This window comes from Cebus imitator, unplaced genomic scaffold, assembly GCF_001604975.1.
Source record: "Cebus imitator isolate Cc_AM_T3 unplaced genomic scaffold, Cebus_imitator-1.0 Scaffold425, whole genome shotgun sequence".
NCBI classification, from domain to species: Eukaryota; Metazoa; Chordata; class Mammalia; order Primates; family Cebidae; genus Cebus; species Cebus imitator.
Genome location: NW_016107740.1, coordinates 201888 through 216578, shown reverse-complemented (window position 1 = coordinate 216578; position 14691 = coordinate 201888). Strand labels below are relative to the sequence as shown.

The following is a 14691-nucleotide window of genomic DNA, read 5'->3' as shown; positions in this document are numbered from 1 at the left end:
CCCAGGCTGGAGTGCAGTGTTGCTATCTCAGCTCACTGCAACCTCCGCCTTCCGGATTCAAGCAATTCTCCTGCCTCAGCCTCCCTAGTAACTGGGACTACAGGCGCGTGCCACCATGCCTGGCTAATGTTTTGTATTTTTAGTAGAGATGGGGTTTCACTGTGTTAGAGAGGATGGTCTTGATCTCCTGACCTCATGATCCACCTGCCTTGGCCTCCCAAAGTGCTGGGATTACAGGCATGAGCCACCACGCCTGGCCTTGTTCCTTTTTAATACTTCCTTCACACCATCTACCTTCCCCCAACCCCACGCACAACAATATCATTTCACCATAGATCTGGGCTTTCGCTTCTCAGATACAGCCCCTCTGTGACATTCTGCAACTTGCCTTCCATGGCCTTTAAGGCCTCTGTGATCAGCCTCTACCTGCATAGCCTCATCTTTCTTTGGTGCTGGCCTCAGATTTTATGCTTGAGTTCCTCATATAAGCCATGTTGTTTTATACCTCTATCCTCTGGGGAGTGTGTGATCTTGGACAATTCGCTTAATCTGTGCTTTAGATCACTCCTCTGTAAAAATCATTTATAAAGTTATGTAGGAATTAAATGAGCTAATATATGTAAAGTTCTTGGAATAATGCATGGTGAATAATAAGAACTATAGAAAGGTTTGCAACTTATTGCTATTGCTCTTGTTATTTTGAGCCTGGATATATTATTTTTTTATTACTGTGTAATTTAATAGCTATTGGTTACCTCTCTTTTTCTGAATGTCAGAAGTCTGGACATGGTGTGACTGAGTTTTTAGCTCAGGGTCTCACAGGACTGAAATCAAAGTGTTAGTGTGGGCTCAGATCCTATCTGAACATCTTCCAAGCTTCTTCCAAGCTCATGTGGTTAACAGAATTCATCTCCTTGCAGCTATAGAATTCATGGCCAGCATGAATTCTGACCTCACCTTCTTCTAAGAGCTTCCCTGATTAGGCCAGGCCCAATCAGATAATCTTTCTTTTGATTAATTCCAAGTCAACTTGCTAGTGACATATCACAGAGTGACATCCCATCATATTCACAGATTTCACTTGCACTCAAGGAGAGGTGTGTACCTTGGGGGCAAGATACTTGAGTGTTATCTTAGAATCCTGTCTACAAACTGGGTAACTGGGAAATATCTTTTCTGTTCACTAAGTTGAATTGCATGTGGGTCAATATATGCTTCTGTAATCACCATCATCATTTCAGATTTTTGTAGCATCTTTCTCATAGCATTCAGATGAATTCACATCACTCTGGCTTCTGGAGCCGACATTCCCTATCCCGTAGTTTTCCATAGCTGATGAGGTCAGTTAGCACCTTCAGAAGTCTTTTTTTTTCTTTTTTTTTTTTTTTTTTTTTTTTTTTATAAAGGTGAGGTTTCACCATGATGGCCAGGCTGGTTTTGAACTCCTGACCTCAGGTGATCCACCCACCTTGGCCTCCCAAAGTGCTAGTATTACAGGCATGAGCCACAGCACCCGGCCCAGAAGTCTTTTAGGAAGGCGACCATTAGAGACTTGTAACTGATAAATCTCTTGACTGACATCCTGGAGTTCCAGAAGGATGACCCACAATTTGCAATCCCTTTCAGAACCATGTGTTTGTTCTTAATGACTTAAATAGAGGAAGACAGACCCCTCCTTAATTGTCAATGTTGCCCGCCAATTCAAAGTAAGTTTGTATCTGCTAGAGAAAATTTCACTTTCTTGACAGTCTTTTGCATTATTATTTTAAAAGCCTTCCCTATCCTTCTTTTTTCTCATTTTAATTGTCTAGATTTTTTTTTGCGTTTAACTCAGTTTATAGTCCACAAAGAGGTATTAAAATCATAAAGGATGTAAAATACATAAAGAATACATTTTAGAAGATCAATTAAGAAGAAAAACTTGCTGAAGATGAAAACCCCCTTTTAAAAAAAAAATTTCAGTCAGATTCTAAGCAACAAGATATGGACAAAGAAGCAATAGGGAATACCTGTTTTTTTTGTTTTTTGTTTTTAGGTAGTTTTTTTTTTTTTTTTTTTTTTCAATGTGTCAAGCTAAAGGGAAAAAATGAATCTGGCATGGCCTTGGGTTTGGAAGTTTGAAATGCCTGTTTATCTGGCATTTCCTAACAAAGTATGATTTGTTAATGCAAGCCATGATTTATACCTGACCGCTGCCTTAGTGACTGGTATCCCTACAGCACCTTGGGAAGGACTGGTTCATAAAGATAATCTAAGGTAATATCGACTTGGATTTCTTTTCTTCCTTCTAGGACAATATTATCTTATTCTTGAGAGGTTGTAAAGAGCTCGGCCTAAAAGAATCTCAACTTTTTGACCCGAGTGACCTCCAGGATACATCCAACAGAGTAACAGTCAAGTAAGTAAAGTGTGATTTATGTTAACGGGAAACTCCTTTATAGTTTGATTTGCAATTTTGTGATGATGTTGTAAGTTCTAAGAGACAGAGAATTGGTTATGCTTAATAAAATAAAAATGTGAAGATAAAAGTCAACTTTCAAAACAACTTACATTGGCTTTCCCTCTGTGCAGAGCTTTCATTCTAATCAAACATAATTTTTTGAATGCAAAAATCTTGCGTATAGAGTTAGAACTTTGAAGAGATGGAGAAAAATGTTAATTAAAGCTTAACAAAGAGGCAAGAAAGAAATAGACACAGAACTAGTGTGTTAGACAAAAAAATTTTATTGGCGCCAATTGAGCATTTGAATAAGCTTGGAAGGTAAACAGATCTGAGCTCTGTTATGCAAGGAAGGCATTAGATTATGGAGAACTTGCTTCATTTACATTTCTGTTTTCTCCTGTGTGTCAGCGATCAAGTTCTTTGAAGATGGATTATTGGCACTTTAACTATATCTACTTAGTGAGCCCTGTTTGGGCCACAGAATTCTCGGAGCAGAATGTCACAGTAAGAGACAGCAGTGTACTTCCTGTAAAGAAATAGCTTGTGACCAGGGTATGAGATGGCAGAGATAACTTTCCTGTAGTTTAGAAGTTCTTTAATTCCTATTGATTTCATATAAAACATTTTCCACTTCAGTCAAATAATGTTTGACATGGATATGCCTGAATAATAAACACAGTTACATAGATAGGCTCTGTGAATTGGTAACTTTTCTTCTTTTGATTGTTTTTGGAGTCATTTTATCATGGAAGAACAGAAAAAAGAGAGTGCCAAAATTCAGAGCTATTAAGTTTATACTATTTGATGATCTTGATTAGAAAAAAAAAAAGGATGAGAAAAAATAGGAAAAAAATGAGAACTACTGGATAAAACAAAGTTTGGGGTTTATATTGGATTTTATGATTCATGCCTGGGAATACTGGGGAGTCAGTGGTGATCTATTATCTAAAATTACTTTTCTGTTATCAATGTTCCATTCCTTAATACTTCTCATGGAAAAATTTTAGCTAAGTAAAAAAATAACAATAAAAATAGGATATTTGAATATGGAAAGCACTGTAAACCTCATCTTGGTCATCACATGCCCCATTTATTATCGTACCTAGATCTAGCCTCTGTAAACCATTGTTCCCTTTAGGAAATCGATTTAGGTTCTGTCTCATCTCCCATTCGTAGTTTCACCTGGTGGCAAGTGACCAGAAGCAACAGTAACTGTGCAGCTTCGTAGGTGATAATTAGTCACACACACATTGCTTGGAGGGTGAAGGAAAGGTCACTTCAACAGTGTCTGCAGCTGCATTCATTTTGTTTTTTAGGGCCATTTAAAATCAGTATGTCACTAAACCAGGAGAATTCTGAGCCTGATTGGCTTTAAAAATTCAGAACTCATATCACCTTTATTGTTTATCTACAAAAAACTGGGCATCAGGAAAATTGGGATCTAGCCCTAGGTCTGCTGCTCACTAGATCTGAAGCCCTGGTTAAGCTCCCTTCTTCAGCAGGCTGCAGGTATTCATCTAAAAATTGAAACTGGACAGAATATTCCATCTGGTATGATTCTAGGTAAAGCTTGCCCAGTGCAATTAAGGGAAGATGGAACAGGCGACTTGTAAAGAAAGAGACTTTAAATCAAGACTTGGAAAGAAACCTTAAGGGGAAAAAATCACGTAGGCAAGTGACACATGGACACAGTCCCTTCTTAGTTACTGTATCATCTTTTTGTTTTACTGTCCTTTTGATTTTTCCTTTTTTTCTGTTTCCTTTTCTTCCTCCTGCCTTCCCTCCCTTTTAAACCCTGCCTTTCCATCCATCTCTCCTTTTGTATTTCTTCTCCTCATTTTCGTAATTTTTCCTTCACTTGAGCACTCTTATTTTCTTTCTTTTTTTATGAAATGGATCTCACTCTGTAGCCCAGGCTGGAGTGCAGTGGCACAATCTCGGCTCACTGCAACCTCTGCCTCCTGGATCCTGGTTCAAGCAATTCTCCTGCGTCAGCCTCCCAAGTAGCTGGAATTATAGGCACAAAACACCATGCCCAGCTAATTTTTGCATTTTTTTAGTAGAGATGGGGCTTCACCATGTTGGCCAGACTGGTCTTGAACTCCTGACCTCGTGATCTGCCTGCCTCGGCCTCCCAAAGTGCTGGGATTACAGGCGTGAGCCACTGCTCCCCACCTCTTGTTTTCTTTAGGCGATACTTTTCCATCACATTCCCCCATGACCCTGGCAGTTTTCATTCATTCATTCATTCGCTCATTCATTCATTCTTTCAGCAAATGTTTGCTGAGCAGCTTCTCTGTGTTAGATACTTTTTTTTCATCACTAGAGAAATAGAATGAACTCAGATAGCCAAGGTCTTCTGCTCATGTGAAGTTTACAGTCCAGTGTGAAGAAACGAGAAACAAAGAAGTAAACAAAGAAGATCATTGCAGAAAATGATAAGTGCTGAGAAGAAAATAAAGAGTGATAAGCGAAAGACAGTGGCCAGTCCAGAGGTGGAGAGGGTGGCCTCTCTGAAGCGCTAGCATTTTGGCTGAGCGCTGCGGGCTGAGACATGAATGGGAAGGAAGAACAGGCTGTAGGAAGATCTGTGGGGCATTCAGGACAGAGAAAGAGCAGGTACAAAGGCTGGGGAAGAGGAACAACAAGCTTCATGTTTAAAAGAAGGAAAAGTAACTGGTGTGGTTGAAGGATAATGTGTAAGGATGTGTGTGGTGGGCGTGGCAGTACACAAATAGGGTAGGATGTTGAACTCAGAATCATTACGGAGGAACAATAGTTCACTATATGAATATTTCAAAGAACATAAAGAATTTTATCTTAAAATGATGCTATACATTTACAGTACTTAGAAATTTGTTTCTAGTTTTAGGAAAGAGTAGAGTATGGAATAAACTATCGGATTTCATGTAGTTTTAATAAGTGATGCTGGTTTCATTTGGCCCTGTGCAGGGAGTGCTGGTAACATTTGCAAATTTTGTAAACTAAGGTAGTTAAAGTAGAACTGCTGTATTTCTCTGTTGTCCCTCTGAGAGTTGAGCAGGACATCCATAAACACAGAGAGCACCTCATTGCCACCAATTATTAGCAGAAGCAGTAACATATAGATCCCACAGAGGAGATTTGGATGGTTTTCTGAAATTTTGTTTTAGAAAATACTCCTTCATTTAGCTTTCATGGTAGGTAGTTTTTCTTGTGTGTGTGTGTGGTTTTTTTTTTGTTTTTTTTTTGAAAAAAAACTAGAATAGACAAAAAAAAAAAAAAAAAAAAAAAAAAAAGAGGGAAAGCCTGCGAGTGATTACTGCATGTATAATTTAGTGAACTGTACCTGTAATGGATGCCAGACAACCCTGATGGAATTGAAAGTGTAATCTAGACAGGCACACAGCAAGTATCATTCCAGGGAATCAAAGCAACTGGATGAAAACGTACATAGGCTCTGGATAGCTCATGAATGTCTCTGTAAAAATTTGGAAGTATTTCCACATAATAGATTGCTAGGTTGGAGTCATTCAACAAATATTTTGTGAGCTTCTACTATGTACCAGGTGTAATTTTTAGCACTGGGTCAAAGTCTTAGTGAACTTTTATCATCAATGCAAAAAAAGTTTTATGTTCCCTATTTTAAATATGTTTTCCATGAAAGTTTCAAAACGTTTATAGGTTTTTACAAACCTGGTTTCTTTCTTAAATTAAAAAACAAACAAACAAAAGCTAGCAGATAAGGACATCTCATTTTTTTTTTCCGATTAAAAACAGAAACATGAAAACATTTTCTTAATCAAATGCAAACTGGACTAATACTTCTTTGAATCTAAGTCCTTGTTGATGGGTTTATTTCCATGGTATACTACCTTGTTTTCTATTTCTTCACATTTCAATGGACTTAAAATTGTTTGCTTTAGGTCAGAATATGCTGCAATGAAGGAATCAGAGTTTAAATACTTTAAGGAATTCTTGACTGGTTTATATGATGGACTTACTCTCCCTCCCTCTCACTGAAGTTACTGTGAAAAAAAGAAATGCAGAGTCTGTTTTTTTCTGGTGTTTATTTGTTGACATGTTAAAAAAAACTTTGAAATAATTTTGCAGGAACTCTTATATTTAATTGTATGAATATTTCAAAGTAGGTTTCTTGTTTATAGTTAGAGAGTAAACATGGGTGGATATTTGAGCCTGCATGTGTGTATGTTTGAACATAACAAGCATATTTTCCTGCTTGTGGCTTACTCTCAGTGCTAATTTATGTCCAGAGCAGAAAAGAACAAATATTTGGGTAGGATTTCTTCTTGTACTCATATTTTCAGACCTGTGTTAAAAATACTTGCATGAAGATTTTGGAGGTGTAGTCAGATTTCAGTTTGACAGTGGTCTAAGAATCAAGGCAGAATCTTCAATGGTTAATCTTTGAGAACACAACTATGAACATTCCTTGTTCGAATCGGACTTCTTCAGTTTCCAGATGTTATAAAGCATCATCCTGTCATAGTGTACTGTGGAACGTTAATCCCACCTACATTGTCCATCTATATTTTGTTTTCTAAGTAATTTTATTCATTGCCCAAAATCACGAAACTCAAGCTTTAAAAAACAATACATTCTTCTGATTTCATTATATATGTTAGCTTCAAGTACATCTTAGTGGTGTTTAAGGAAAGATCACAATATAGAATCTGCTATTCTGACAATATTTTCTTTTCCCTTTCCTTGACTAGGAGCCTTGATTATAGCAGGAAGCTGAAAAATGTAAGTGTTTTAACTTCCATACTTATATCTTTGGTGGTTCAAGTGTAAAATTTAGCTAAATTCAATGCTTCTCATATGTCTTGCTGATAAAAGTCCTTAGAAAAAAGTGTATGTTTATTTGATAGAATAATTAATGACCATGATAGAAATAAAAATAGTAAATTGTGTATGTGTTGGGCTGGGGTGGTGGTGGTTCTCTTTATTTAGATAAGTGTTCAATCCAGAAATAAACAAGTGAAAGCTTGTACTCTGTTTCTGATTCAGTTTCTTAAACACAAAATGATCAGGCTCAACACTAACATTAGCCCCTTTCCATTTGTAGGCACAGATGGGATTATTAAATTAAGCAGTTGGGCAAATTGTTGTACGGTAAGATCAGCACAATATGAATAGTGTTGACTGCCATGGGCCTATACTCTGCGTATTTTGTTCTCCTTTTAATGTTTTGCATTCTTATTAGTACTTGCCAAAATCAACTTTTTGTAGATCTTATTTTCAAAAGGCAAGTATGTTAGTGCTGTTTTATTTTCAGTTTAGATTGAGGAATGAAAGAAGTGACCATCTGCGTCTAAAATTTTAAAATTGGCTGAAATTTCTTTTTTAAAAAATTTCCCCAGATGTTCTTATATTTGATTAACATTTTTATTCTTACCTTCTTTTACCTTCTCTATAAAACTAGAGGTATATGCCATTTTTCATCATAAAATTTTAAACAAATCAGAAAACCTTTAACCTAAAACACAACGCAGTATATTTTCCATTCTCCATTATACCTTTTAAGGTAAGCTTATACTCTTAGCACACGTTAGTTATTTTGTGGTCCTAGTTAATGCCCTGACATTTGGGATCTCTGGAAATTTATTCGTAAGTAGTCAGTTTATAAAGATGTTCTGGAAGTTTCTAGGGATTCATGAAGTAAAATTTTCTCACAGAAGTAGAAAACAGAATCACCTCTTAGCATCAATGCACGTAACCATATTTTGGGTCTGTTGCCAGCTGGACTCATGTAACTATATCTTGTTGTCTAAAGCATTTTCTGGCTACCAAGTAGAAGGAGTCACAGTAAATACTTCCCAGCCTGGCTGAAGCAATAAGACAGAATGTGAAAAGAAATTACTCATCTTAGCTTTTCCACGGGCCTCAGATCCCTGTAATTCAGTTTGAGAGAGCTCATCTTTAGCTGACTCCTGCTGGGTTTCATGGGAAGTGAATGTAAAGAGGATTTGCTTTTGTGGATGCTTTCTTCAGAAAGACAGAACAAAATTAACTTGGGACCGTAGCTTCAGACCACTGAATATTCATAGACATTCTTAACTATCCAAGGTTGTTTAATTGGCAGCTAGCTTGTCAAGGCTCAAAATTTCCCATCTCAGATTAATGGGACTCTATACTCCAAAGCTAGGTATCTGCAGATCATATTTTTCATGACATTGCTTTCTTTCAACTTTAATTAGATATATTGTGTTGATCCTGTGCTGGGAACCACTAATTAACCTTCATCACTTGTTTGGGATTTTTTTTTTTTTTTTTTTTTTTGCCATTGGCTTTAGCAGAACCTCTGTGCCCACAAGTAGAAATTATGAGCCTTCAAAGCACCTTTCTCAAAAGGAATTGACAGTCTCTTTCATTGCTTCTCTGGGTAAAGATTCCAAAGCATTTCTGAAACGTGTTGCTGCCTAATTGTGAAACCTTCACTACATAAAAATAATGTTGGCGGATTTATTTTTCCTTCTTGCTGCCTTAGAGATAATTTCCTCACACACTAACTTTCCCTAACACAGGAATCATTTTAACTACTGAACCATGTTTGTGTTGACTGACATGGCATTGGATTCTTATTAAAATGATTTTACATTTAATGGATACCTCACGGGTGGTGGTTTTTTAAAATCAGCGTAAATCAGGTCTTTCCTTCCTGCCTTCTTGCTAGTGGAGCATTATTGACTCCCTAGTTTAAATGTCATTCTTGAGGGAAAAATCTGCTCTTGTGTGTTTTATTCCATAGGTATTAGTTACCATTTACTGGCTGGGAAAAGCAGCAAATAGCTGCACATCCTACAGCGGAACGACACTAAACCTGAAGGAGTTTGAAGGTTTGTTGGCTCAGATGCGAAAGGTAACTTGGCTTTTCTTCTTTATCCCATGAGCGTTAGACAAGGTGGGAAAGCCACATGTTTGCTTTTTTGTTTTGTTTTGTTTTAATACTTGAAGTTCATGTGCAAATCATGCACATTTGCTTGTTTTTAAGTTTACTAGAGTACTGGGTTGTGGAATGGTATGGGCCAAAGATATGCACTCAAGGAAACTTACCTTACCAATGACGTCTTAGCCTCTTGCATCTCACACCTACCTGAACTTTCATACCCTTCAGAGAACTGGAGTTCTGAACTCCATCCAACTTTTAATTTCAAAAGAGCAAATTCAATCTGTCAGTATATGCCTTTGTGTGCCAAGGAGCTCAGTGCTTGTTTTCTTGGGGAAATAATGCTGGAATTAAACACTGCAGTATTATGTACAAATGAAGACTCACTCTGCGCTTTTGTCCTAAAGGGCATTTTGCTCACCCACTGGGGCCTTGGCGTGCATGAGGTAACGAGAGCCAAGTTCATACCTTGACATACACCCTGGACAAGCTGGGATACGTTAAAAGCATTCTCCTCTAACATGCACATGTCATGGCCACTGTTTTTGAATGACATAGAAATTTGGAAAACACTTTATTAAACTCTTCATTTGTTTCTTTGAGCACAGAAACGACTGACCTAAGGTAGGCAATTGTTAAGGAAACAGTCGGATGTTTCATGTGTACTTGCCTGAATGTTTCATCTGAAGGTCCATCAATATACATAATTCATACAAATGACTAGTGCATAGTATTACCCAGAAGAGGCCCTCCTAAACCGCCTTAGTGAACAGGTAAGGGTTATTTGTAATCAGCCTCCGTGCATTTTTTTGTTTTGTTTTTTGAGACGGAGTCTTGCTGTGTCACCCAGGCTGGTGTGCAGTGGCGCAATCTCAGCTTACTGCAATGTCTGCCTCCCGGGTTTAAGTGATTCTCCTGCCTCAGCCTCCCAAGTAGCTGGGATTACAGGTGGTCACCACCAGGCCTGGCTAATTTTTGTAGTTTTAGTGGAGATAGAGTTTCACCATGTTGGTCAGGATGGTCTTGAACTCCTGGATCTGCCCACTTTGGCCTCCCAAAATGCTAGGATTACAAGTGTAAGCCACTGCACCTGGCCCCTCCACGCATTTTGGATAAGGTTCACATTAGAGGATAAATAATTGAGGCCTTACTCTTCCTCATATCTCTACCATAAAAAATAAATGAACTAATGAGACTTCACTGAGAAACATTCAGTTCCTTGCAGTTTTTCTTTTGACACTGAAAGCAAGAATTGGTTCCAATTTTCTAAACATTTATTTTCCTTTCCTTAAAGCGAATGGTTCTGATAGTTCTTCACATTTGGCTAAGGCCAGTCTGGCTCACATATTTATAAATGGACAAAGCTTTCATATTAGAAGTAATGCACATACACAAAGTACTTTAAGCTAAATTCCTTTAAAAATAAAATAAACACACACAATGAAGCACAACTCATTGCTTCTCAGTCTCACCTCTTATTTGCCCTTTAATTTCTCATTTAACCTTCATCTGGATTTGAGAAATCTAAATGTTTATTGTTTTTATATTAAATTTGGACTTGAATAATAATAGATGGATCAAGTTCTGCCCCACAGTTCCCCTGCTAGATTTTGTTGGAATCTAATTTATTCTCATTATTGACATTTCTTACTGCTAGTCCAGCACCCGTAGAATCTGAGCAGCTACTGGTTTCTGCAACTCTCTTAGCTTCTCTTTCTACAATCAGTTTCTTCAACTGCCATAAAATGACCTATTGTTAACAGCTTTACCCTTTTTGTTGAATGTAGATAACATCACAGGACATGATGGAGTAGGTAGTATCCCTGGATAAAGCATGTCTCTCAGCAAAAATGGCCAGGCATGATACTGCCATACCTCCATCTAGAGAGAAAATGACTTAACCTTACTAGTCTATCCAAGCACCTGGAAATACTAATTGTATCTGTAATATATATAGTCTCATTTTCTCAGTTATGATCGGGTTCAGCTGGGAAATGAAAAGCCTCAAAATAACAGATAAAATAAGATAAAACTTATATTTCTAATTCACATAAACAAGATGTGAACATGAGTAGCCCAGGGCTGATGTGGGCCTCCATGTCTTTTCAACAGCAGAAGGCCCAAGCTTCCTGGTCTTTTTGCACCACCATCTTCAACCCACACCTCTACACCTGCTGATCCAAGATGGCTGTTCAGGCTTTAGCCATCATGTCCAGATTCAGCCAAGAGAAAGGAGGATTGGCAGGGAAGAGGTTCCATGCCCTCCCTTTAAACACACCTCTGGAAAATTACACACTACACATACACTTCCATCTACAGACTTGTACTTGGTTATGTACCCATACCTAGCTGCAAGCAAGGACTTGGGAAAAGTAGACTTTATTTCAGCTAAAATCTGTAGGCATGTTTACTAGGAAAGCAGATATTGAGGGACAACTGTAATTTCTTCTGCACATAGGCAGGCTGAAATAAATTGGAAATCAGTTTTTTTTATTTCACAAAGGAGATTATCCACAAATTTTTATATTCATTTTTCTAGTGGGTGAAATGTGCATAAAAATGATTCACTAGGGTGCAGCTTGTTAAGTTCTGTAGTAAAGGTGACCCAGGCAGAGCCTAGGCATAAAACGTGGCTTGTCGTAGATTGCTGCTATTGCTGTATTTTTTAAAAGGGTCTCTGAAATCATAGTAACAGCGTCCTTTCACTGAGACCAGATATGTCAAAGAGCCCTTCCACAGGAAGGGGCACTTCAGTAGAACAAAGAGGATTTACTACAAGAATATTAAGATTGAAGGGACACCCATGGGGACTAGGGCGGCTCTCGAAATCTCAGAATCTTTCTCTCATCTCTTCTTATCTCTCCTTAAACTCATTCTTTTCTCATATAGGGAACATTCTTTCCCTTATAACAGGGAACATGGCCAATATCATCCCTAGGATTACTTGTTTCTAGCTCCTTGCCCAGAAAACCAAGGGAATTCTTACCCCTGGCCCCAGGTGTAAAATTCCTAGTAAGGTACCCTGGCCCAGTGTGGACCTTATTCTTGAAGCAGTCACTGTGATCAGAGGCAAGTGATACCATGACTGTATCATACTCTTCCTGTTTCAGGGGGTGAGGGGCATTACAGAAAGAAAGGGAAAAAGGGAGGGAGCATGGTGAGCAAACAGATGCAAGACTTCTGCCTCAAAGAGCAACCGTCTCAACTTCTAGTCCCTCAACACACCTTCTTTTTTTTTTTTCATGATACTTATCATCCAACTTTGTATTCATTTGTGTTTTTCTGTTTATGTTTTGTCTTCTCTCCTGGAACTTAAGGCCCATGAGGACAGGGTATTTGTTGATTTTTGTGGAATCTTGTGGACTAGAACAGTGCCTGTCACACAGAAGATGCTCAGTAAATATTTGTGGAATGAACGGCTTCCACAACCAGGGGGTGATGGGTGGAGAGTGGCTGTGCAGTCTGGAAAAGTAGGACCCTAAAGCCCTCTAGAGCCGAGTAAGCCACCTTACAAATCACAAAGGGATCAGAAAATGAGTGGTGAAAGAGAGGTATCTGGAGTGTCTCAGAAACTGTGAAGTCATCCACCAATCCTAGGTGGTTCTTGCTATGTCTGAGAAAGGGGGATGGGAAGAAGAAGAGTAAAATAATCCCAGAATTTTATGAAGCTGATAGTTCTCACTTCTTCATTAACATACTTTTACTAGAATAACTCAGTAGCAGTTAGCACGAGAGACTGAGCTTCTAGTTGAAAAGCAGAGACTATGTTAATTAGAGCCCAAGAAAGGAGAGTGTAGACGTGCTAGTTTCCGTGTGGCTTATATCTTCTACTCACCCTCAGAAGCTTCGCTTTAAGTGACCCAAAAAAATGAGATATGGTGACTTGATGGCAACCAAAGGATTGTCCATCCAGCTGATATCCACATTTTTATTTCTGGCTGAAGAGCCAGCCTCTTACTTCACCCTGAACTTCTTAGGGAATGAGCTTGGCCAAGGACAGCCACTGGTGGCCTGGTTTTCACTTTTCAAACTGGCCATGCCATTCAGCTCCCAGCTCTTGTACTTGGTCCAGGGTTTGATTCTTGGCTTTCTACACAGCCACGAACATAGCAGCCTTTCTGTTTTTCCTTCCCATAACTAGCTGTGAGAAAGCAGCTAGCGCTCCAAGAGGTATGTTGACTTTTTCCTTTCTTCTCCTGTGGTTTGTCGGGTGAGGGTGGGGAAGACATTTGGGCCATGGGGAACCTTTCGTATATTATTTTCTTGAAAGCCCAGTTGTGTAATGCTGTGCCAGGGAGCTTGTAGTTGTGTCATTTCCAGATGTGACCAGCGGTCTGGCTCCCTGAGAGTCTGCCTTTCCTGATGGGAAATTAGGCTCAAGACATCTAGATATGGGATGTAAATGAAAAAAGAGATAGAGGAGTATCAGAATGTGTGTAAAGTTATGTCCCTAGCTATATTTATAAATGTCTTACCATTTATATATATTGAAATTTACCTATTTGAGTGAACAAATTGTAGTAATTATAACTATAGCTGATACTTTTAGAGTACCTGTTCTGTAATAGGCATTTTTCTGAACACTTTCCATACATGAACCCATTTAACCCTCCCAACAACTCTGTGAGACAGGCATTACTATTAGTCCCATTTAATGGTTGAGAAAACTGAGGTCTGGAGAAATGAAATAACTTGCCTAAGGTCACACAGCTGGCAAGGGGTGGAGCCAGTATTTAAACCCAGCCAGTCAGGATTCAGAGACCATTCTCTTAACCATTATGCTGAATTCCCTCTCTTTTGCACTAATTGTGCTCCATATAACAATGTTTCAGCCAATAGTGGACAGCATATACAACAGTGGTCCTAGAAAATTATAATGCAGGTTGAGTATCCCTAATCTGAAAATCTGAAATCTGAATGTTCCAAAATCCAAAACTTTTGAGCAAAGATGTGTCTCTGAAAGGAAGTGCTCACTGGAATTTTGGATTTTGGATTTTTGGATTTGGGATGATGCTGACCTGTATAATGCAGATATTTCCAAATCCAAACAAGTCAGAAATCCTGAACACTTTTGGTCCCAAGCATTTGGAGAATGGAGACTCCATCTGTAGCACATTTTTACTCTACCTTTTCTATGTTTAGGTATGTGTAGATGCACAAATACTTAGCATTGTGTTGCAGTTACCTACAGTATTCAGTACAGCCACTTGCTGTACAGGTTTGTAGCATAGGAACAATAGGCTGTACAAACAGCCTAGGTGTGTAGTAGGATCTGGCATCTAGGTTTGTGTAAGTACACACTATGATGTTTGCACAACAGTGAAATCACCTAATATGTATCTCTATCATTCACCAACAC

The 14691-nt window shown here is 38.5% G+C and overlaps 1 protein-coding gene across 11 annotated transcripts in view; it reads left to right on the top strand.

The window, feature by feature from the left end:
• Positions 1 to 14691, top strand: part of LIMCH1 (LIM and calponin homology domains 1) — a 352295-nt gene that overhangs the window by 245710 nt on the left and 91894 nt on the right. For all 11 annotated transcript variants that reach the window (XM_037731824.1, XM_037731823.1, XM_017509857.2 and 8 more), the window contains 3 exons: positions 2292 to 2398; positions 7159 to 7189; positions 9195 to 9305. In XM_037731824.1, the coding sequence (XP_037587752.1) occupies positions 2292 to 2398; positions 7159 to 7189; positions 9195 to 9305 (249 nt within the window). The remainder of the gene's footprint in view (positions 1 to 2291; positions 2399 to 7158; positions 7190 to 9194; positions 9306 to 14691) is intronic.